The following is a 21,313-nucleotide window of genomic DNA, read 5'->3' on the forward strand; positions in this document are numbered from 1 at the left end:
AGGAGCTTTAAAGAGAGGAATCTGGAGCAAGCGAAGAGGAGTGACAGCGACTCTCAAATTTTGGATTAAAGAAGAAGAGGCGAAGGTATTAGTAATAGAAATATGGGTGATTCTTCTTCTTCTTCATCACCTCAGTCCTTCATTACAAAGCATTGGGAGGGTTACAAGGATTTCTGGTGTGAGAGGTTCTCTTTCCTCAACAACTATTCCAAGTTCATCAAGCGTGATAAGCCTCTTCCCTCTTGGTCCGACTCTGATGTCGAAACCTTCATTGCTTTGGACCCTGTTCATGGCCCCGCTGTAATTTCTTCTCCTTCTATTCTTTCAATTCCTTCACTTTACATTCACTCTCTATGTAAATTCTATGTGTAGGGTTATGCTTTTTATGGTTTGTGGGTCTCTTTGATTTGGTGTTTTTTTGAGCCCATCCGGATCTTTGTATCATATTTTTATTGTTTTGGATTGCTCTTTATTCTTATTCTTATTTTCTTCTTCTGGGTATATGTTATTTTTCTACTTGATTTCATTTCTGAGCTGTGGGTCTTTCTGTCTTGGCATTTTTATTGGAAAATGATTACTTGGGTATATCTTATTTCTGGATTTGAGGGTTTTCTTTTTTTTCTTGTTCGAGATGTTGATTGAATTTGGTTTTAAGTTGGTCATATTCATCTGGGTAGGTCTTATTTTTGTCTTTCATTTTAGTTATTTTCTATTTTATTTTAATTATGCTTGGTGTCTTATATCCAAGGCTCAGGCATGTTGGCCTCCGTTTGCAAATTCATTACCCAGAAAGAGTTAACAAAGAGGGATGGCACCATTTAGTTATTAGTCAAGCGTGCCATATCTAATAGCATGTTTTTTGGTTAACTGAATTCAACTTAGACCAAAAATCTTAGAGATATCTTCTCCGTCTTTTGGTATATATAGTCTCAATAGAAAGGCAATGTTGTTCTTCTGATTTCTAGTGCAACTGAACAATTCATGCCAAATGGTGTTAAAATTTTGGTCTTTATTTTAGTGAAATGATGTGGAAGAGAATAAAAGAATGACCCTAAATGAGTTTCGTAAGTCTCAATATAAATAAAACTTAAGAGGTTTGATAGGTTAATATTTGGAAAAGCCTTGATGGTACAAGTATCAACGCCACTGCTCTATGTTTTTTAACCAAATGTCCTCTGTATCTATGATTACTTTCTTATTATTAATAAAGATTTCCTACTATCGTTGAGTTTTGTTAAAAAAAAAATTGAAAAAAGATGTTTTTGCACATTAATATTTAAAGTTTAATGTCATCTGTGTTAGCGTTCACACCATTTTCACCTTACATTTCACGCTTTTATCATAAGTATATTTTTTTTATGAAGTTTACTTGTTTAATTGATGCATATCAAATTGGTTTATCATTTCCTATAGTATCATTCAAGATTTTCATATTTTAAAATTAATTTCCATAATTTTTACTGGTATTCTATAAAACTGGACTACCAATATTTTCACTGGCATCAAATTATTGGTGCTCTCTCTAAAAAATGTATTAATTGTTTCAAAAGTTTGGAAAAGCAACATATCTAGATTGGTATTCTCTTCTTTTGGTATCTTTATTTTCCTTTTATATTGTATGTGTTTTATTTTTTATTTTTCTCCTACTCTGAGAATTGGCTTTTGATTTCTTATTCAAGGAAAAAAAAAAACAACTGATTTCCAAGTGCAATGAAGTATCTTTTGGTATCTTTTTTCCAGTGAGCCAGATCTGAGCCCACAACTCGAGGAGATATCTGCTAATATAATATCTGCTTTAATTTGATGGTTCACTTTGCATACTCTGTACAGCTAACAGGCCCTTTTTTCTTGGAAAAGCTTTGTTGACATGCTTTCCTTTTTCAGCTGAAGACTGCTAGGGAAGCGGTGAACTATGGTCTTACAGGAAGTGTTATTGGAGCAGTATCAACTGCAGGCTTTGCATGGAAATATTCAAGGAGTTTGCATGGTAGTCTACTTCCTCTTCTTTTTGTGTTTTCACTATGTTACACTGCATAGGGATGAGATGCGTCTAGTTACTTGTTTCTAGCTTCATATGGATGTGAGCAGATTTCCATGATGATTTCACTAATTGAGGCTGCTATTGTTGGAATCTCTAACGATATAAACACTTCCGCTTGATATGTATATATATAATTTTTTTTAACTCTAACCTTTTTCTTTAAACATACCCTCATCTTACCTACTGTACCCGTGTTGACATGACATCACATGGGTAAAAAAAATTGCTCATCACACTTAAAAGTCTGTTTTTGGAAAATAGGCATATGCAATACTTGGACACAGCCGCATCTAATTCTTGTACTAAGTCCATGTTTACTGGAAAAATTGCTAGTGCTTATCCAGTTGGCTATGATAGAATGGACTAACATGAAGATTTTCATGGCAGTTTCACTAATTGAGGCAGCTATTGTTGGAATCTCTATTGATTTAAAATTTTAAACACTTTTGCTTGATATGTATATATATATATATTTTTTTTTTAACTCTAACCTTTTTCTTTAAACAGACCCTCATCTTACCTACTGTACCCGTGTTGACATGACATCGCATGGGTAAAAACAATTGCTAATAACACTTAAAAGTTTGTTTTTGGAAAATAGGCATATGTAATACTTGGACAGAGCAGCATCTAATTCTTGTGCTTATCCAGTTGGCTATGATAGAATGGACTAACATGGATTACTATGAGTACAAAAGTTATCATTGATATGAAAATAAATAATTACAATTACAGCTGCTTCAGTCAGGTCCCCTATTGTATTTTCAAAGTTGTTTTATTCATTCTGACTTTCTGATGTTTCTTCTGCCTTCTGGCCTGCATTGTTCATCTACATTCTTAAAATATAAATTTCTGGAAACACTTACATATACTTGTTGTACACATTTTTTTCTCTCTTTCCTTCTTTGCTTCCCATGTACATGGGTGGGCATCTATTTCCAACAAATGATTTTTGTATGTGGTTTTTTTTTTTTTTTTTTTAATTCAAAATAGTCATGTCTTATGTAAAATTCTTTCTAAAAAAAATAAAATAAATATCATGTGAAGGTAGTAGTAAACCAGGATCACACTTGATATAGTCTGTTGCTTTCACTTTTGAAAGCAAATCAAGGGTCAAGGTGTTCAAGTTTTGGTAGAGATGGATCAACAGTAAGTTATGATAGACTGTTTCATGCAAATTATAAATGTTTTTCAATGTTGAAAGCAAATATCATATGCTGATAGACTGTTTCATTCGATCCCCCCCCCCCCCCCCCCCCCGGCGTGTCTGTCTCTCTTCCTATCATGGGAGTCATTTAGAGGGGTGCAAGTGTCAGTGGTTTGTACTGATTTTCACAAACCAGCCTCTTTTTCTGATCCAGATATTGAAAGTTCGGAACTGATAGAGATGTGAAGACATTGCATTTCATTTTACTGCTATTTTTTATCCATACAAATATCAAATGTGCTTATGCTCAATCACTACAGATTATGAAGATATCAGTAACATTCCTTTTTTTTGTGTGTGAGAAAAAATGTCAGTAACATTGCTTGAACTACATTCCGGTTTTACTATGTTGCAAGTGTATGGCAGATGACTGATATATAGCTCGGTAATGCATATGACTTCTGTATGGGTATTTTAACTTGCAATATCAAATGGCTCAATCATAAGTATAACAATTGAAGATAGGTACTTTTGGATGGCTATAGAAGTTTGTGATGTGATGGATTGGGAGGAATTTTAAGCTTCTGAATCCTATTGTATTTGTCAGGTGCTGGACTGTCCTTTCTAGCTGGAGGTGTTTTTGGATGGACATTTGGACACGAAGTTGCAAACCACTGGCTGCAACTTTACAGGTTGGACACCTTGGCTGCACAAACTAAGTTCCTGGAGTGGTGGGAAGAGAAGAGTGAAGGACGGTCTTAAACTTAGACTGCTCTTGGAAGCAAATATAATAACTTGAAGTTCCATTTCTGCAATAAAAAGAAAACACACTTGTGTTGAAAAATGTAATGGTTAAAAATTGCACTTTTGCTTTATGCTAGATTGTTTTTATTGGAGCTTGAGGAGTTTTCCGAACTTTCTCAAAATCAATATGATGGAATTGCAACATTTTGTAATTGTTTTCTCAGCTGCCTTTTATTTCTCTTTTAAAAAGTTTGAACATTGTGAATGATGATTTTTGTTTACTGAAAATAATGCTGCATTTGATGATTATTTAGATGTCATGGGTGACATCACAGATGGCTGCTGCAGATGCATGGTATTATGTAGTTTTTCACTAACCCATTGAGAATGTTGTTTTTGCAAAGGCCTTATAGTAATATCATAATATGTACTTAAATGTATTAACGTTTATTTAGTAATGTACCTTTATATTAATAATGTCAAAAAAGATGTTTAAATATGAACTTGATATCAAGATCAAGCCTAAATCAATTGTTAAAAAAAAAAAAAAAAAAAAAAAAACGTAACACATTCGTTGTTAAGCAAAATGGTATTTTATGAACACAATGTTGCTAATTTTTAAATTAGTTTGATTCATAAAGCAAAATATAAAAACTTGCTGTTGTATTGTTAATAAAATGGCTAAACTCACCAAAGAAAATACTCAGATTTTTATTGAAAGAAATGTTACAAAAGACTTCAAAATCTAATTTCTATTCTGTTAATTATACTAACGTTGACTTGGAGGAGAAGCTTTGTACTATAACAAACCAAGTGCAGTAGAAATGATATAGCACAATAAGTTTTTGAAATTCAAAAGTTACTTGCCTCATGTCTTCCCAAATCAATGGTAGTAACAAGAGAAAACTCCATTATCTCCATCATTCTCTATTTGAACTACAGCCCCTACTGTGGTTTTGTTGCAGTATTAAGTATGCTAATTCACTAAAATTCCAGTGTTTATCATTAAGGCAGGTCTTCAGTAAGGTCTAAAGTCCAAAGAAGTCAGATTTTGGAGCCAAGGCAGCAAAAGTACAGTTTTCCCTTCAAAGATAAAAAAATTTATTGCAAACAAACTATATCAAACTGAAACAACAGAAAAATAGAGGTGAAACATCATCCATTCTGTTAAATCATGGAAATATTTTGCTTATAACAGCACGCAAACAGAGCTGGACCTCATTATTATGTTTAATTAAGTTGTTTAATTAAGTTGTATGTCTTTTGTTAACTTAATCTTAATATGTTGTTAGTTAACTTTGTAATCGGCCCTTGCCGTCTTCCTTAACAAGCCCTGGAGCCTCCTTTGCGCGGCCTTCTGCATCTCAGAATTAATCTGTGGGCTGTGAATTGGTTTCCAGAGCATTCCACCAGTTTTTGGCGAACAGGTCTTTTCTAGAACCATAAGCTTGTCTCATAATCAGTGAACTAAACATTTCCAGATCACAAGATTCCGACTGTTCCTATTCAACTTCCATAGGGTTCTTAACCAATCCCTTACTCGAAATCAGTTACTGCTTTCTTTTCAAAGTAGCTAAAGTAGATACTTTGAAATGGCACATCAGACACGCCCAAGTAGCAGAACCACCTCCCTGCCAAGATGCTCATCTACCACTGCATTTCTAACATTTTATTGTGTTTAATTTAAAGGCAAACAAAATTCATAAACAAAGACATCATCACAAATTACTAGGCTAAAAGTTTTACATACATTCATTGAACAACATCTACCATGTGTACATTATTAGTTGAGTTGTACTCTTGACATTTTTTTTATGTTTTTTTACAAAAGTAAGAAAGTTGAGTCATCCATGACTACATTTTTTTTACAAGCCTATGTAAGCAAATTGAGTTATAACATAACCCCTCGATTGGCCTTGTTGTCTTTTACAAAACAACAAGGCCAATCGAGGGGTTGTTTCCTCAGCTTTCTAGCCACTAATTAATGAAAGTAGTTGTTGGATCCGAACCCAAGTTACTTCCACCGATTTTAAGTCCTTTTTGGCTTGCAAAGCTTTCTTCACCCAAGTTTTCTCATGGATCAAGTGATCATAAAGCATCTTCTGTGCGTGTTCACGCTTGTTGTTGGCTTCATTCATTTTGGTTTTGTGGGTGGCATAATGCTCCTCCAATTCCTTCAAAATAGCCTTTTCTGCGGCCAATTTTTTCTCAAGCTCTTCAATCATTGAATTTTGTACAGTGACGCAAGTGAGAAACTTTTGTTCTTCTTTTTGAGCTTCAGTTAAGCCGAGTGTATAGACTTCAACATCTTGTTCCAGTTCTATTTTCTGATTAAATGCTTTGTTAACTTCACCTGTGATTCCACTAGCTGAGTCGTACTTGGACTCCACAAAAGCAAGCTTCTCCTGGACATTTTCAATGTTTGCAAACTGAACTCCAGTTTGAACATCAGCTTTGAGCAATATTTCCATTGATGATTTTAAGTTTTGTAAACTTTCCATTTCCATGACTTCATCCAGAGAGAGTGTAGAAATACTTTGGATTATGGCCTTGGCTTGAGAAATATCATCAGAACTAGGAATGGGAGCTTCATCAGCATTGGCCAAGATACAATCATCTGGATGCTGGAGGATATAACTTTCCAGAAAGTCCAAAGCTCGGATAGAGTGCTTGGGCTTTGACATCTAAACAGAAGAATCAGTCAGCATTAGAAGTCATGTGTGTGTGTGTAAACACTAGCTCATTTGAATTTAATTTTGGGAAAAGCATAAAGCAAACCAATCATCACCAGAAAACAAGCTTGTGCCCTAGGGCCAGGCATGAGATCAAGCTTCACTGATAGCTACATTAAAAGCCTCATCTCACATAGCTACCAATTCTAAGAAAGCACCAAAGGAATATCAATTTGAAATACGTATGCAGAAGTTTCAGTAAGGCTTACATGACGATTGTGCACATAGTCCAGAAACGAAGGGACATCTGGATAGCGAATATGTGCACCATTTTCAGCTGGAGTTGGTTTCTGAAAGCAAACAATGTCTCCATCCTCGAGCTTCATACAAAGAAAACAATTATAAATACTGACAAACAACAGTAAGTTCATGAACACTAATAATATTTAAAATATACCTGGCTGGCTCGAAATGTGAATGTCTTGTCAATGGGTTCACACATGACATAGGGCTCAAACTTAATTTCCTAAGCATTTAAGATAAGATAGGTTACAAACCAATGCAAGATAAATCAACATCAACACTTAAGTTGCCATGTCCAGCACGGCTACGAACATGAAGGCACTAATACTTGAAGTACCAGGGCTCAATTTTACCCAATGTTTAAAGACCAAAAAAAACTCAAATATTAGACTAATGACTCTAGTAAAAAACCAGATCCAACCAAGGTTTCAGACAAAAGAAAGGAAATCTTATTCACATGGAATGACCAGCAACTTTTGCTCCCAGACGTGCAAGGTTAGGAAGCATTAACTGATAAATGTGCCCATCCTTACCCGCAAAATGTCATCTTTTATCATTATATGGACATATACAGTGTAGTGCTAATCGAGAAGTTGCCTACAAAATGACAATAGGAGCTGATATAAAGAGTTATTGGACACAAACCTCATAAAGGTCGATCTCTTCATCAGGAGCATAGCCACCCATTTCATTTAATTTTGACAAAATTTCGGCTGGCTTACCAGTACTCTTCACAAAAAGCCTTCCAACATAACTGACATGGAGAACATAAGCATAATCACACTTCATATTCTTCCCGTACTCAATATTAGGAGTAAGAGTAACAAGAAGAATGATCAGAGTACCGTAGTTGTACTTTTTCTGGATCATAAAGCTTAAAGAAAAGTAGAATATCATCCTTTGTCTTGTCAGGTGGAGCAATAGGGTGTAAATCCTGAAAAAAAAAATGCAGACAATCAGATGAACTGTTGCAAAGAAATTCCATTCAAGATCTACAATCTTTAGTTGTAAGACAGTATTACCAGCCCAAGCTCTACTTCTAAGAACAACTTTAGTTCTGCATTATGAACTTTCTTTGGCACCTCCCTCAACTGTCCAACCTATAAGGCAACAAAAGAATAGAGATTGAGCCATGCACACCTTTGTATACAGAGGCACTCACATAAAAGAGCAAAAGTTAAGTCGCCAATGCACTTTGCTGGAAAATAATTTATGTACGGAAAAAATAAAACTGCATCTCTTGGGTTCAAATACTGAGTTACCCAAGGAAAAAATGAAACAAATTTGTTATTAAATAAAGGAAAGGCACACAACAAGAAGAAGAAAGACAAAATTCCTATCTATGCAAAACAAAGCACAAAAATTACAAGAAATAAATTAAAAACAGCTCAAACACCCAACCAATCAAGATGTAATATCCCTGAATTAGATTGACAATGAAGCCAATAAAGATGCCAAGAGTCTAACTCATTCCCATGAAAAATCCACTTTCCAAGAAAAAGATATATTCGTAAAGAAAACTGTAATTTAATATTGTTGAACCACAGAGCAACAATTAAAGCAATCAAAGGCGGTTAACTAGTTGTGGAACTGGATCCATGATCAATCATTTCAAAACCAACAGAGGAAAAGGCTCTGATTGTTTCTTTTGAAAAAAAAAAAAAAAAAACAAATTTTTATTTCGAACACTGTACTTTTGTTTGGTAGACTTTACAAAGTTCTCTAAAAAATATTTTTCTTAATCGTGTTTTGGCTAAGGCTTCAACTTAACATAAGGGATGAAAAACTTTTCCCGTCTTTTCTCTAAGAAAATATTCCCTGACAAAAAATAAGAAATGCTCATATAGTCATATGTCTACATAAAGTTTCCACTAAGGCCCCATTTGTTTGTTTTTTAAAAGCTTATTATATAATAACATTACTTGTACGTGCAAGCATCATCTAGAACATCACAAGCATGAAATGGATATAAAGCCAAAGTTCATCTGCCCCATAAAAAGGCATTAAAAAAAAAACTTAAAACAGAGCAGAGAATAAATATTAGCAGCATAAGATAATTACAGATTGTGTTTCCTCTAATGGCGTCAATGGACGGTTTGGACGATATGTATGGTTTTGGCGCTTTATCCACAGCCAAAATCGCTGAAATTGCACTGGTATGCCAAACTCTTTAGCAACCTCCTCCTGTATAAATCATTATGGAAAACAATAAAGAGTGAACAAGAAAACAAAATTAATGTTAATTGATCACCAAAAAAACACTAGATTAGTAAGTGGAGACAATCTTATATTTAAACTAGCATCCAGAGTAGGTAGTATAGTTATCAATCATTTGCTTATAGAAAGTTCACTGAGATATTATTTAATGTTTCCCCCAAGCAAATGTCTACACTAATTTTATAACAAATTTCCAAATGAATTACCACCATATGTCAGGTGACTTGAAGTCCATTTATAACAATACTATGCAAATGAAAAATCCCGCTATGAACTTTTCCCTTGTATTTTGACTATCTGCTAGCAAAACATTTCACTGAATTCTCACATGTTAATGCTGACCAACAAGATTCCTAACCTACATTTCATGTAACAGAAATGCTACCTGCAAAAAAAAAAAAGGAGGCTAGCTGTGTTGATGTAGTTTGAGAATTAAATCCTAATTCCCACCGTCATGGCGTACAAGCAATAATTCGATGAAAGATAAATAACAAACACAGCCAAGAAAACAGAAAATAATAAACCAACAAGCACACACAATCACACCGAGATTTGTTACGAGGTTCGGCAAAATTCCTGCCTACGTCCCCGGGAGAGATCTCCGTTCTTCACTATGAGAATAATAAGTATTAAGATTACAATTGGACTAAATCACATAACCCAATCCCCAAATCCCTTGTACACCCTTTCACAAAGTGTTTCCCAAAACCCTAGATTTCTCACCCAAGATTAATTACCTAATCTTGATCTCACCAATTCTAGATTGTGTGCCTCCCAAGAATCCTAAGGACTTGCTCACTCTAATCTGATTCTCTCACGTTTTTCTAAGCCCCTAAGGTCCTATTTATAACCATAGGCCTTATATTACAATCCTAGATAAAGTAGGAAGAAAGTTAACTTTGAGTAGGAAATAAGTTTCCTTTATACACAAGGAAAACCTCAAAACTTGCCCAAAACGAAGTCCAAAACGCACCAGGAATTAATAACCTTCCAACACCTATTTGGACTCCTAACTTCATCCTAGAATACCATGGAAATCCCCCATGAACCAGGAAATCTTCAAATGCGAGCCAAATTAACAACAATCTCCACCTTGGCGAGCATATCATGCAAATTACCTTGCACCAAATACCATTGGCCTTGACCTTGTACCAACTACACATAACCCGAATCAAGAAACTATGGTCCACCTTTGATTCGCACGGCCAATACCTATGTGCAGCTGCATCGTGTAACCAATTACCGGTTAGCACCGAAGAGGGGCCTCGATTCACCCCCTCCTCCAGTAGGATCTCCTTTCTCACCATCGTTTGAACCTTGGAAACATGTCACAACCGTCTCTGCTGTACCCGCAAACGAGACCTTCCTCAAGCGCTTGATTTCTTGTGCATTTCGTTTCCAACCAACCATCGAGGTTTGAGTTCCTATCAAACGATATAAACCACCACACTTCTCTCCCTTCATTAGGACCATGCTTCCATGAGTAATTTTCATGACTCCACCTGCTATCAAAACCAGGTAGCCCTTGGAATCCAACCTACTCAAGGATATCAAATTCCTTTGTAGCTTTGGGACATAAGCGACTCCACCCAAAGTATGCTCCACCCCATTGAACATCTTGATCTTCACCGTTCCAACCCCCATGACGTCAACTTTGGACCCGTCAGGCAAAGAGAAAGATCCTCCCTTTGATTCTTGAAACTTTTCAAAATATTCTTTCCTAGAGCATATATGGTGAGTAGAACCCGAATCCAATATCCAATCACCATGAGAAGAAGTGTTACCTATAGAGACTGTGAGAAGTTCTCCAGATTCATTATAGTCTGCTACCGCTGTAGAGCCATGACCATCCTTCTTATTCCAAGTCGGACAGTCCTTCTTTATGTGTCCCCACTCTTTGCACTTGTAGCACTGCCAGCCCTTACCACTACCCTTTGATCTAGCCTTGCTATCACTAGAACCCTTGGTAGTTTGTCTTCCTCTTTGACCATGAGCAACAAACAAGGAATCTTTATCCTCAACTTTCTTTCTCCTTTCACTAGACAAGAGAGTTGACTCGACCTCCTCCATCTTCAGTGTATCCTTACCATACAAGAAGATATCCACTATGTTGTCATATGTATCAGGAAGTGAGGTTAGAAGTAAGAGGGCTCGATCTTCTTCCTCAATCTTTACCCCAACTCTTTCGAGTTGATTTAGCAGTCCTTTGAACACGTTCATATGATCCATGAGATTTGCACCCGCTTCCATCTTCAGCTTATATATGTCCCGCTTCAGATTCAACTTTGTGGCCATAGACTTCTGAGCTAAATAAAGCTTTTCTAGTTTCTTCCACAATTCCGGGGCAGAATCTTCATCTATATTGTTGATAATATTATCAGCAATATAAAGCCGAATCGTGCTCACACACCTGCACTCCAAGTCTTCCCAGTCATCATCTGTCATCTTTGCCGGCTTTCCTTCTTCCTTTCCCTTCAAGGCGCGTGCCAAGCCTTGCGAAACTAGGACATCCTTCACTCTCTTTTGCCATAGAGTAAAGTTACCTCTTCCATCAAATTGCTCCACCTTAAAGGATGAAACACCACTACTTCCCGCTGCCATGACAAACTACCCTCGATCGATAAACACGGAACCACGATCGATGAACACGAAACCTGGCTCTGATACCACTTGTTGATGTAGTTTGAGAATTAAATCCTAATTCCCACCGTCATGGCGTACAAGCAATAATTCGATGAAAGATAAATAACAAACACAGCCAAGAAAACAGAAAATAATAAACCAACAAGCACACACAATCACACCGAGATTTGTTACGAGGTTCGGCAAAATTCCTGCCTACGTCCCCGGGAGAGATCTTCGTTCTTCACTATGAGAATAATAAGTATTAAGATTACAATTGGACTAAATCACATAACCCAATCCCCAAATCCCTTGTACACCCTTTCACAAAGTGTTTCCCAAAACCCTAGATTTCTCACCCAAGATTAATTACCTAATCTTGATCTCACCAATTCTAGATTGTGTGCCTCCCAAGAATCCTAAGGACTTGCTCACTCTAATCTGATTCTCTCACGTTTTTCTAAGCCCCTAAGGTCCTATTTATAACCATAGGCCTTATATTACAATCCTAGATAAAGTAGGAAGAAAGTTAACTTTGAGTAGGAAATAAGTTTCCTTTATACACAAGGAAAACCTCAAAACTTGCCCAAAACGAAGTCCAAAACGCACCAGGAATTAATAACCTTCCAACACCTATTTGGACTCCTAACTTCATCCTAGAATACCATGGAAATCCCCCATGAACCAGGAAATCTTCAAATGCGAGCCAAATTAACAACAAGCTGGTATTTCTAAATTCTCTTATTTTAATATTCTCCAATAACTATGACCGAAGAGAAAACAATGAATGAAAAAACATGAACAATCCTAGTCACAGGACTTTAAACACAACATCTGAACACCTATTCTCTGAAAAAATAAAAATACACAGAAAAATTCAGAAAAGCACGTTTAGATGCCGGTCCTTATCTTGTATAATTTCATCACATGTTTAATAACTATTCAAAAGGAGAATAACTCGCCATTCTTCTATTCTAATTTTTAAAATCTACTCAGTAAAGTTTAAAATTAAACCAAAGAAGAAAACAATGGTAAAAAATATCTAACACAAACCACATTTCAATTTTTTTTTTTTTTAAGAAATGAATTTGATTGAACTCAAAATGTACAATAGCTGTGGACACAAATTAATCTCATCATGATAAGTACGTGAAATTATCTCAAAAAGAAAACACACCTTACTGACCTGTCATCCCAAATTCAAGGTATACATAAATAGACCATATAGTGGAATAACAGTAAATGTTTTGTTGCAAAACTACCTCTAGCCTTTCAAGTTTTAATATAAAAACGAATATCTTGCAGGAAAAAAGAGGGCAGAAACAACAATTAAATCCAGAATGTATGGAGCAGACGATAATTGCAAGAAAAGAAGCATATTCACAATCGGGTGGAAGAAGGTAAAAAAATTGTACCTTCAAAAGGTTAAAAGGCATCTTCTTCTGAATACGAAAACTTCTAACTTTGTCGTGATCCACAAGATCAAAATAAATATCCTTCCCAATCTGCTCCACAAGGTTCTCATCCCGGGCAACCTAGGGGAACCATACAAGTCATAAGCAAAGTATGTTATACTAGACATTTGAACATATTAAGCTTGAAAAGTCATTTGTGAACAAGAGAAGTGTTGAACAGCTAAACCTTTATGATAGTATACAGGTGTGCCTCTGCCTTTTCTTTCTTCTTGTGCTCCTTTTCTTCTTGTTCTTTCTTCAACCTCTCCTGGGACAAGTCAATGAATGCATTTAGGCCTTATCTCCAAAAAGACAGAAATTAGAGGAGCATACACACAGACATAAATAGATATATGTATATGTTGGAATTTATGACCTAATACCATGTTGGAATTGCTCTGATACCAAGTTGGAATTTATGACCTGCTAACAATCTTTAATCACAAGTTTATGAAATAAAGAATTTGCAGTAATATGTTGAGCTTTGAGTATAGGAAGATGAGAGAGTTTGAAAGAGGAGGACTGCTTGTATTAAGGCCTCTCTATTTTCTATAGATCGATTATGATTATCGATTGTTATGTGAAGCTTAGGACAAGTCCTTAAGTCTACAACATAAAAGATCTCAACTTATGATGTGATGATCCATTGTCATCTACAACTCATGGAGGTTATGATCTATTGTCATCTAAGTGATATTTATATCAAGTTGCATAAAGAACTTGACAAAATAAAATATCTTGAGGAGGTTATCTCAGCTAGGGGTGGGGGCGGTGCGGTTCGGTGCTTAAAACCGTGAAAGAAATAAAAAAACCAAACCAAACCAGACCATTCAAAGTGCGGTGCGGTTCTTCACTACGGTTCTGGGCCTAATGGGCTATTATTCAGATTAGAAGCTGCGAGCCTGCGACCCTGCGACCCTGTGACCCTGCAACCTTTGAGTCTTCGACAGAGATGAGAGGCGAGAGGCGAGAGAGTGAGAGAGATGACTGAGAGCTGCAATTACACAAAAATCCCCAGATTAGAATTCGAAACCCTAGTTTGAAATTCGAAACCCTAGTGACAGATGAGAGACAGAGATGAGAGGGTGAAGTATGAGAGACGAGAGAATGAGAGATGAGACATTGAGACTTAGAGTGAGAGTGAGAGACAATGAGACATACCTGTTCAGTTGTGATTTGCGAAGCCTGCGACGGTGCGACCTTCTAGTCTTCGACAGAGATGAGAGGCGAGAGGCGAGAGGGTGAAAGAGATGACTGAGAGCTGCAATAATTGCAGTGCAATTACACAAAAATCCCCAAATTAGAATTCGAAACCCTAGTTTGAATTCGAAACCCTAGTGACAGATGAGAGACAGAGATGAGAGGGTAAAGTCTGAGAGACGAGAGAAAGAAAGATGAGACATTGAGACTTGAGAATGAGAGACAATGAGACATACCTGTTCAGTTGCGATTTGCGAAGCCTGCGACGGTGTGACCTTCTAGTCTTCGACAGAGATGGCGAGAGAGTGAGAGAGAGAGAGAGAGAGAGGCCAGCGCGAGAGAGCTGAGTGAGTCGAGTGAGTCGGTGACTGAGAGCTCAGAGTCAGACTGAGAGAGATGAGTGAGACTGTGAAACTGAAAGAGAGGGCGGCGAGAGAGATTGGGTTTGGTTTATGTTTTAGCCTTTTAGTTTTGTGTTTTACTTCTCTTAATCAACTTTTACTCGAGAGTAAAATTTCGGTTTCCACCAAATTTTCAATTTCGATTAAAATTAAAATTTTGATAAAATTGGACAAAAATGACAAAAATTGCTATCAAAATATAGAAATTTTGAATGAAATGTTTATTTAACATATTATCTACTACATTGATAAAAAATATTGAAGAAATCAAATAATATAGTAGATTTCATGTGATATGTGATGAATATAATGCGCGCTGGAGACAAACTGTTAAAAAAATATTTCACTAATTAATAATTACATAATAAAATTACACGAATAAATCACCAATTTGGCAACGGAAAGTAACAAGCTTACTCAATGTGGCAACGGAAAGTAGCAAGCTTACTCAAAGAGATTTGGAAATTGTCTTCGATAGTTAAATTAAGCCGAATTGAGTTAAAATAGAACCAATTCAATGGCAGCAGCGACGATAACAGTTTACCTAAAATTTCAATTTTACAAATTATCAAAATTGGAAAACCAAACAATAAGGAAATGAAACTTCATGATAAGAGGATAAATTTCTTTTTCATAATTTATGTTTACAACTAAACGAGACACCAAAATGACCAAATCAAACTCCAAATAAAATCTCAAACCTTTTTTTTTTCTTTCTAATTGCAAAGACTCCAAATCTCAATCTATCTTAAAAAAAAAAAAAAAAAAAAAATTCTTTCCTTTTTTTTTTCTTTCCTTTTTTTTTCTTTTTTTTTTCCTTTTTTTTTTTTCCTTTTCCTTTCTTTTCTCTTCTTTTTTTTTTCTTTCCTTTTCCTCTTCTTCCCACGTGACTTCCTCCTTTTTTTCTTTCCTTTTCCTCTTCTTCCTCCGGTGGCCTTCATCTTCGTCTTCTTCTTGTTCCAGTAGGCAGTGGCCTTGCTCTTTTTTTTTCTCCAGTTTTTCTTTTCTTCTCCCTTCATAATCTCTCTCTTCCCTCTCCCTCCTCCCTTTCTAATCTCTTTCTTCCCTTTCCCTCCCCGGATCTCTTCTCTCCCTCTGATGACGGCGCGGCTCTGCAACACCCTCTCCGATCTCTTCTCTCCCTCCGGCGACGGTGCTCTCCTCCCCTCTCCCTCCGGTCTCTGCCTCCCCTCTCTCTCTCCGGCCTCTACATCGAAAATTTCGGCGAAATTTCAAGAATTTCGGAAAATTTCGGCAAAATTTTTCGAAATTTATTTGGTATGGTGTTAAAATTTCCATACCTTTTAAAAACGAAATTTTACTCCTTAGTTTTACTGTTGTAGTGAATTAAGTTTTTTATTTTTGGGGTTTAGATTGGGGTTTCGTTTGGGGTTTAGATTGGGTTTCGTCTTTTTATTACATTTACATATGTTTTAATGATTTATAAAAATTATATAATATATGTTTTGGGGTTTGGCAAGATTGGGGTTTCGACTTTTATTACATTTACATATGTTTTAATGTTTTATAAAAATTATAAAACATATGTTTTGGGGTTTGGCAAGATTAGGGTTTCGTCTTTTTATTACATTTACATATGTTTTAATGTTTTATAAAAATTATAAAACATATGTTTTGGGGTTTGGTAAGATTGGGGTTTCGTTTGGGGTTTGGTCTTTTTATTACATTTACAAATGTTTTATTGTTTTAATATTTTATAATTTATATAAAACATATTTTTTGGGGTTTGGCCATATTAGGGTTTCGTTTGGGGTTTGGTCTTTTTATTACATTTATATATTATTTAAATTATTTAATGTTTTATAATTTATATAAAACATATGTTTTGGGGTTTGAGCAATTGGGTTTGTTTTGGGGTTTGGTTGGGCAAACTAGTTTATGTAACTAGACTATATAGAGTATGTAGAATATATAAAATTTTAAACTTTATGGTTTAGGGTTTAGAGAATGAGAGATGAGTTGCAACCAAACCCTATACCATATGTTTTAAATCCTTATACCATAAACCCTAATATCCTATAGGACCTATACTATATCCTAAACCTTATACCATAAATTTTAAATCATATACCTTATTACCTTATATGGCATATACCCTATACACTTATATAATATATAATTATATATTATACTCTAGAACTATAAACAATTAAAAAATTTAGTATATAGAGTATAAACTATAAATAATATACTAATTTTTTTATATAGAATATAAAGAATATACTAATTTTATTATATAGGGTAATGGGTATAACTAAAATTATATACTAAACATTATTAGTTTATTATTATATTATATATCTAGAAAATAGGTCATAGGGTTATATAAAATATATTTTAGGGTCTAAACCCTAAAATATAGCTAGGTTAATATTAATTTTAATATTTTATTAGAGTTTAGGGTCTAAAGTGTATAAAAATGTGTACAAAAAGTGTATAAAAAATATATAAAAATGGTATAAATATACATAAAGAAATATATAAAATGGTGTATATATGTATAAAAATATAAAAAAATATATTTTTTGCAAGTATGCGGTGCGGTTCGGTGCAGTGCGGTTAAATAAGGTGTGGAACCGGAACTAGAACCGGTGCGGTTCGGTTTTTTTGGCGGTGTTGACTTTTTTTGGTCAACGCGGTTTTTTACGGTTTTGGCGGTCCACGGTTAAAATGCCCACCTCTAATCTCAGCCAATTACATGAGCTTGAGTATCAAACCTTCCTACTTAGATTTCTTAACAACTAAGGAAGCATAAAGTGCTTTAATTCAAAATATTTAAGGTAATGATCTCAGCCATCTATTGTGTGCTTGATGATCTTACCATTCAAAGATATAAGACTTAGCAACTACGTAAAGCATAAAGCAAACCAGAAAGAGATATTTCATGTCAAAGTTGGCTTGACGATCGATTGTCTACCTAACGTCCAGATTTCTGGTAAAGTTGGCTTAAGCCACAGTTTTTAGAACTTTTGTCTTTAGCTGAAATCAACTTAGACATGAACTTCAACAGTATATACACATGCATAAAACCATGTACATAAATAACTCTTAAATGAAACAAGTTTTTCTCGAACGCGGCTAATATGGTAAAGAATGTGATACAAACAAGCAAAGCATAAACTTATTTGTATCTCATTTTATTTTTCATTCCCACTTCCTAGTTCAAGCAGAATTGTGCTTCGATTAATATTGGAATTTGATCTCAAACATCAGGATACTTGAGATAAGCCTTGTTAAGATGTTGTTTTAAGATACTTCGTCAAATCAAAAAACCATATATCGAATTTCTTGAAAGAATCATCAGGTATACTATAATGTGGCCTTAAGAACGGGATATTACCCTTAGATGTTCAGCAATGTCCTTCTCATCCACATTGCAGATTATTTACAACATGTAAATTGATGAAGAAATACTCAAGTTAGATAAAAATTACCTTGAGATCACATTTTGAACCACTATCTTTGCTAGAAGGATTGGGACAACAAGACTGTGCTTGCAATCGGAATTGATTGCTTGGCTCTTGAGAAGGCTGAGGTTCAACTACTTGAGTTGGTGGAGATAAAATTTGACTTGGCAGGTTCTCATTTGAAGTACCCATGGTTTGAGTTATTGGAGGATCATTCAGCTTAGAATTAATGTTATCTTCAGTTAACTCGACAATGTATCCCTCATCTAGAGCATCAGATTGTTGTTGTTTTGACTGAAGAGCTGTGTTTTTCTCAAAGGTGGCTTCCTTGCCATTAGTCACATTTGAAATCTTTTCTTGCTGGGCCACATGCTTAATTCTATTCCTTGGTGGATAAAGCTCTGGAATGGGCATTTCCTCTGCATGAACAAGTACAAGAAAAGGACTGGTTCCCTTGCCATCAGTCACATTTGAACTCTTTTCTTGCTGGGCCAGTAGTGGGCCTTATACTTACTTCTTTGCCTTGGTGGGTCAAGCTCTGGAATAGGGATTGCCTCTGCATGAACAAGTACAAGAAAAAGTTCTAAAATTTGAAGATCAAATAAACATAAGATTATTACCTAAGCCAACATGGTAAAAAACATTGACGCAATCTTTGATGCCTTTGTATCCCCAACCCAACTAAACATAATGAGGTTGACCAACCCGACTAAACTGAAAGAAGCAATATGACTAAGTGGTGAATGGTCATTGACTCATCAGTGAAAAGACTGCTGAATGAGCACCCATGGGGTTTTCTACTCCTCAGAGACCATATTTGAAAAAACATAGAAACAAATCTGTTTCCATTTCTGCACCTCTATATACTTTTGTTGCACCTAGAGCATCAACATCATACTTCATTCAATAAAATCTCTCAAATTATTATATAGATAAGTAGTTGGGGCTGAAAGTACCTTTACGCTTCTTCAAAGCATCCTTTCTTGCCTTCTTGGGAAGCAATAAGTTAAAGTTTGACTCTATGGACCCACTTGGCTTAGGTGGACAAAGTGGTCTGTTTCGGGCCAAGTCATCAAGCTTAAGAAGACAGTTTAAATCTTCAGGAAAGGTTTCCTTATAGTATTTGGTCCACCAGCAACTGAAGGATGAGGTGGCACTAGGTATAACTGAAAATGGAGCAAATTTAAGTTTGCTCAGCAAATGAGGTGTGGTAAAACTAAGCACCTGTAGTTGTTCAGGATTGTTGGAGGTTGTCCTTTCTGGGAAATGGGTATTGAAAGAAAAGAAAGGGGGAGCAGGAATGTCTTGAATCAGACCGAACTGACAGGCACGGAGATTTGGGCAATATGCTTCAACACCACAAGTTTTATATCTAGAATTTTTAAGAGAGACAACAGGAAGATCACGACTAACAAGAAAGCTGGTGCACATGCCCTTCAGTGTACCAAGTTCAGTTTTGGTCATTTCAGAGCGAGGAAAGATCAACCATGGAGGTAAAGCATCTGAGTCTGAATATAGGATGAAGTTAAAATTCTCTTCCCTATTGAAGTGGCACATGTACATTAAACAGTAGTGAAATGAATATTCAGGATTTTTGAAGATAACATATTTTAGTCCATGACAGGAGAGATTGGGAACTATAGAACAATCAGGACGCACATTTGGAAAGTATGCGTGAAGCCAAAGTTGAAGAATCCATATTGGACCATCAGCAGCAACTAGCTGAGAATGAAGTCATTGATGCCTCTATACAAGTAGGCAAGAACAAAGGGTCTTATTGCGTATGATTCACCCGTAGATAAAGCCACAGCCAAAGGTAAATAGTGTTTTACGATCTTGAATGACCGAGAACAAAGTAGGTAACGACAAAGCCAGTAAAGAAGAAAAGCTACATGCTCTTTATCTGTCACAACTCCTTCAACTTTGTTATGTTCCCTAATGAAGGAAGGAAAATTGGAGAGCTTGGTAATTTCAATGCCAAATTATCATCCGGAATAGAGATGGAAATAGAATTAGCAACATCAACATCCAAATGGGGACCATCTGGTCTAAGCCCTACCAGAGCACTAAGATCTAAAAGAGTAATAGTAAGGGGACCCTGACCAAGATGAAAAGAGTTTGTGGAAGTTGACCAAAAGCAAAGTGCGGCCAGTACTAAAGAACGATTGAATGGAATGGAAAACTTAGAGAATTGGAGAACATCATAGATCCCAGCTTGATGCCAAATATATCTTTTTTGACCTTCAACTCTTTGAAACCAAGAGACCCAATTAGGGTCATCAGAACGCCAAAACCGTTTGCTTTCATGAACCCATTCATAGAATTTGGCATTTTGATTATTTATAAGAAAATCTTCAGTTTTGCGTTTTGGAAACTCACTAATATAAATATCCGGGAAAGTTTCTGCAGACTTCAGTGCTGGACCTAAGATAAAGTGATGAGAAGGCGAATCAGGGATGAGTACTTCAAAGTTGGTAGTTTCAGTGCCTAAGTCCCTTATACGTTGGTTCAATCTCTCAACAGCCTCAGTGGCCAATTCACCGTCGGAGGATGAGAGGTCCATGTTTCTAGAAAGAGAACAGAAATACAAGTTTAGGACAAGTAATCATAAGTTTAGAACAAGTTTACATGGCAGAAGGTGATGACTATTAAAGCAGCTGGACAAGTGGACAATAAGCAAAAGTTTGAGTAGGATAAAGATCGGGGCTTTTCAGTTTGTAATTTTCTTTTACTGAGTGTGTTCTTCTTCCTGCTTAAAGAAGACTACTTTGTTAGACAGGGAGAACCCATATTCATTTTTAATCAACTCTAAGTTTGAACTGGGTAAAATTTTAACCAATTTTGCATTTCAAAAACTAGCATCAAAATTTGGGTAAACAATTTGCAGTGCGCCCTTACCGAATAAGCTCAACAAATCAACTGCACAACACACAGAAGCTAACGCACTGCAAGACATACACCCACAAGCTTACAGTCACAGATATGAGTAACCAAAAAAAAAAACCCCAAATGATTATGACAAACAACTGATGGAATAGATGACAAACTAGCTTGGCACATGTATAAAAATTCCTTTATGAGACA

General features: G+C 35.8%; 2 protein-coding genes and 1 pseudogene across 2 annotated transcripts; 1 reads left to right on the forward strand and 2 right to left on the reverse strand.

Moving 5' to 3' along the window:
• Positions 1–4,144, forward strand: SDH6 (succinate dehydrogenase subunit). The gene is made up of 3 exons (XM_086253607.1): positions 1–300; positions 1,885–1,987; positions 3,796–4,144. Exons 1-3 carry the CDS (start codon positions 103–105, stop codon positions 3,948–3,950), a joined length of 456 nt encoding a protein of 151 aa, XP_086109733.1. The 5' UTR covers positions 1–102; the 3' UTR covers positions 3,951–4,144.
• Positions 4,145–5,656: 1,512 nt separating this feature from the next.
• Positions 5,657–18,203, reverse strand: LOC147299200 (uncharacterized). The gene is made up of 10 exons (XM_086228855.1): positions 18,163–18,203; positions 13,388–13,468; positions 13,162–13,281; positions 8,969–9,091; positions 7,930–8,007; positions 7,753–7,841; positions 7,553–7,661; positions 7,062–7,130; positions 6,874–6,984; positions 5,657–6,616 (listed from the first exon to the last, which is right to left on the reverse strand). The coding sequence occupies exons 3-10, from the start codon at positions 13,180–13,182 to the stop codon at positions 5,903–5,905; spliced, it is 1,314 nt and encodes a 437-aa protein (XP_086084981.1). The 5' UTR covers positions 13,183–13,281; positions 13,388–13,468; positions 18,163–18,203; the 3' UTR covers positions 5,657–5,902.
• A 38-nt stretch (positions 18,204–18,241) lies between these two features.
• LOC147299201 (uncharacterized) lies at positions 18,242–20,792 on the reverse strand (annotated as a pseudogene).
• Between the last annotated feature and the right edge of the window lie 521 nt (positions 20,793–21,313).

The sequence above is a fragment of the Dryas octopetala genome, chromosome 1 (genome assembly GCF_963921425.1).
Source record: "Dryas octopetala chromosome 1, drDryOcto1.1, whole genome shotgun sequence".
In the NCBI taxonomy this organism is placed as follows: domain Eukaryota; kingdom Viridiplantae; phylum Streptophyta; class Magnoliopsida; order Rosales; family Rosaceae; genus Dryas; species Dryas octopetala.

Bases quoted from the DNA above. Each gene is read 5' to 3' on its own strand.
- LOC147299200 (XM_086228855.1), bottom strand. From the start codon at position 13,182: ATGCCTTTTAACCTTTTGAAG. The intron at 6,985-7,061 runs GTATATTTTAAA...CTTTGTATGAAG, and splicing joins TCACATTTCGAGCCAGCCAG to CTCGAGGATGGAGACATTGT. The intron at 6,617-6,873 runs GTAAGCCTTACT...TCTTCTGTTTAG, and splicing joins ACTATGTGCACAATCGTCAT to ATGTCAAAGCCCAAGCACTC.
- SDH6 (XM_086253607.1), top strand. From the start codon at position 103: ATGGGTGATTCTTCTTCTTCTTCATCACCTCAGTCCTTCATTACAAAG. The intron at 301-1,884 runs GTAATTTCTTCT...TTCCTTTTTCAG, and splicing joins ACCCTGTTCATGGCCCCGCT to CTGAAGACTGCTAGGGAAGC. The intron at 1,988-3,795 runs GTAGTCTACTTC...TGTATTTGTCAG, and splicing joins ATATTCAAGGAGTTTGCATG to GTGCTGGACTGTCCTTTCTA.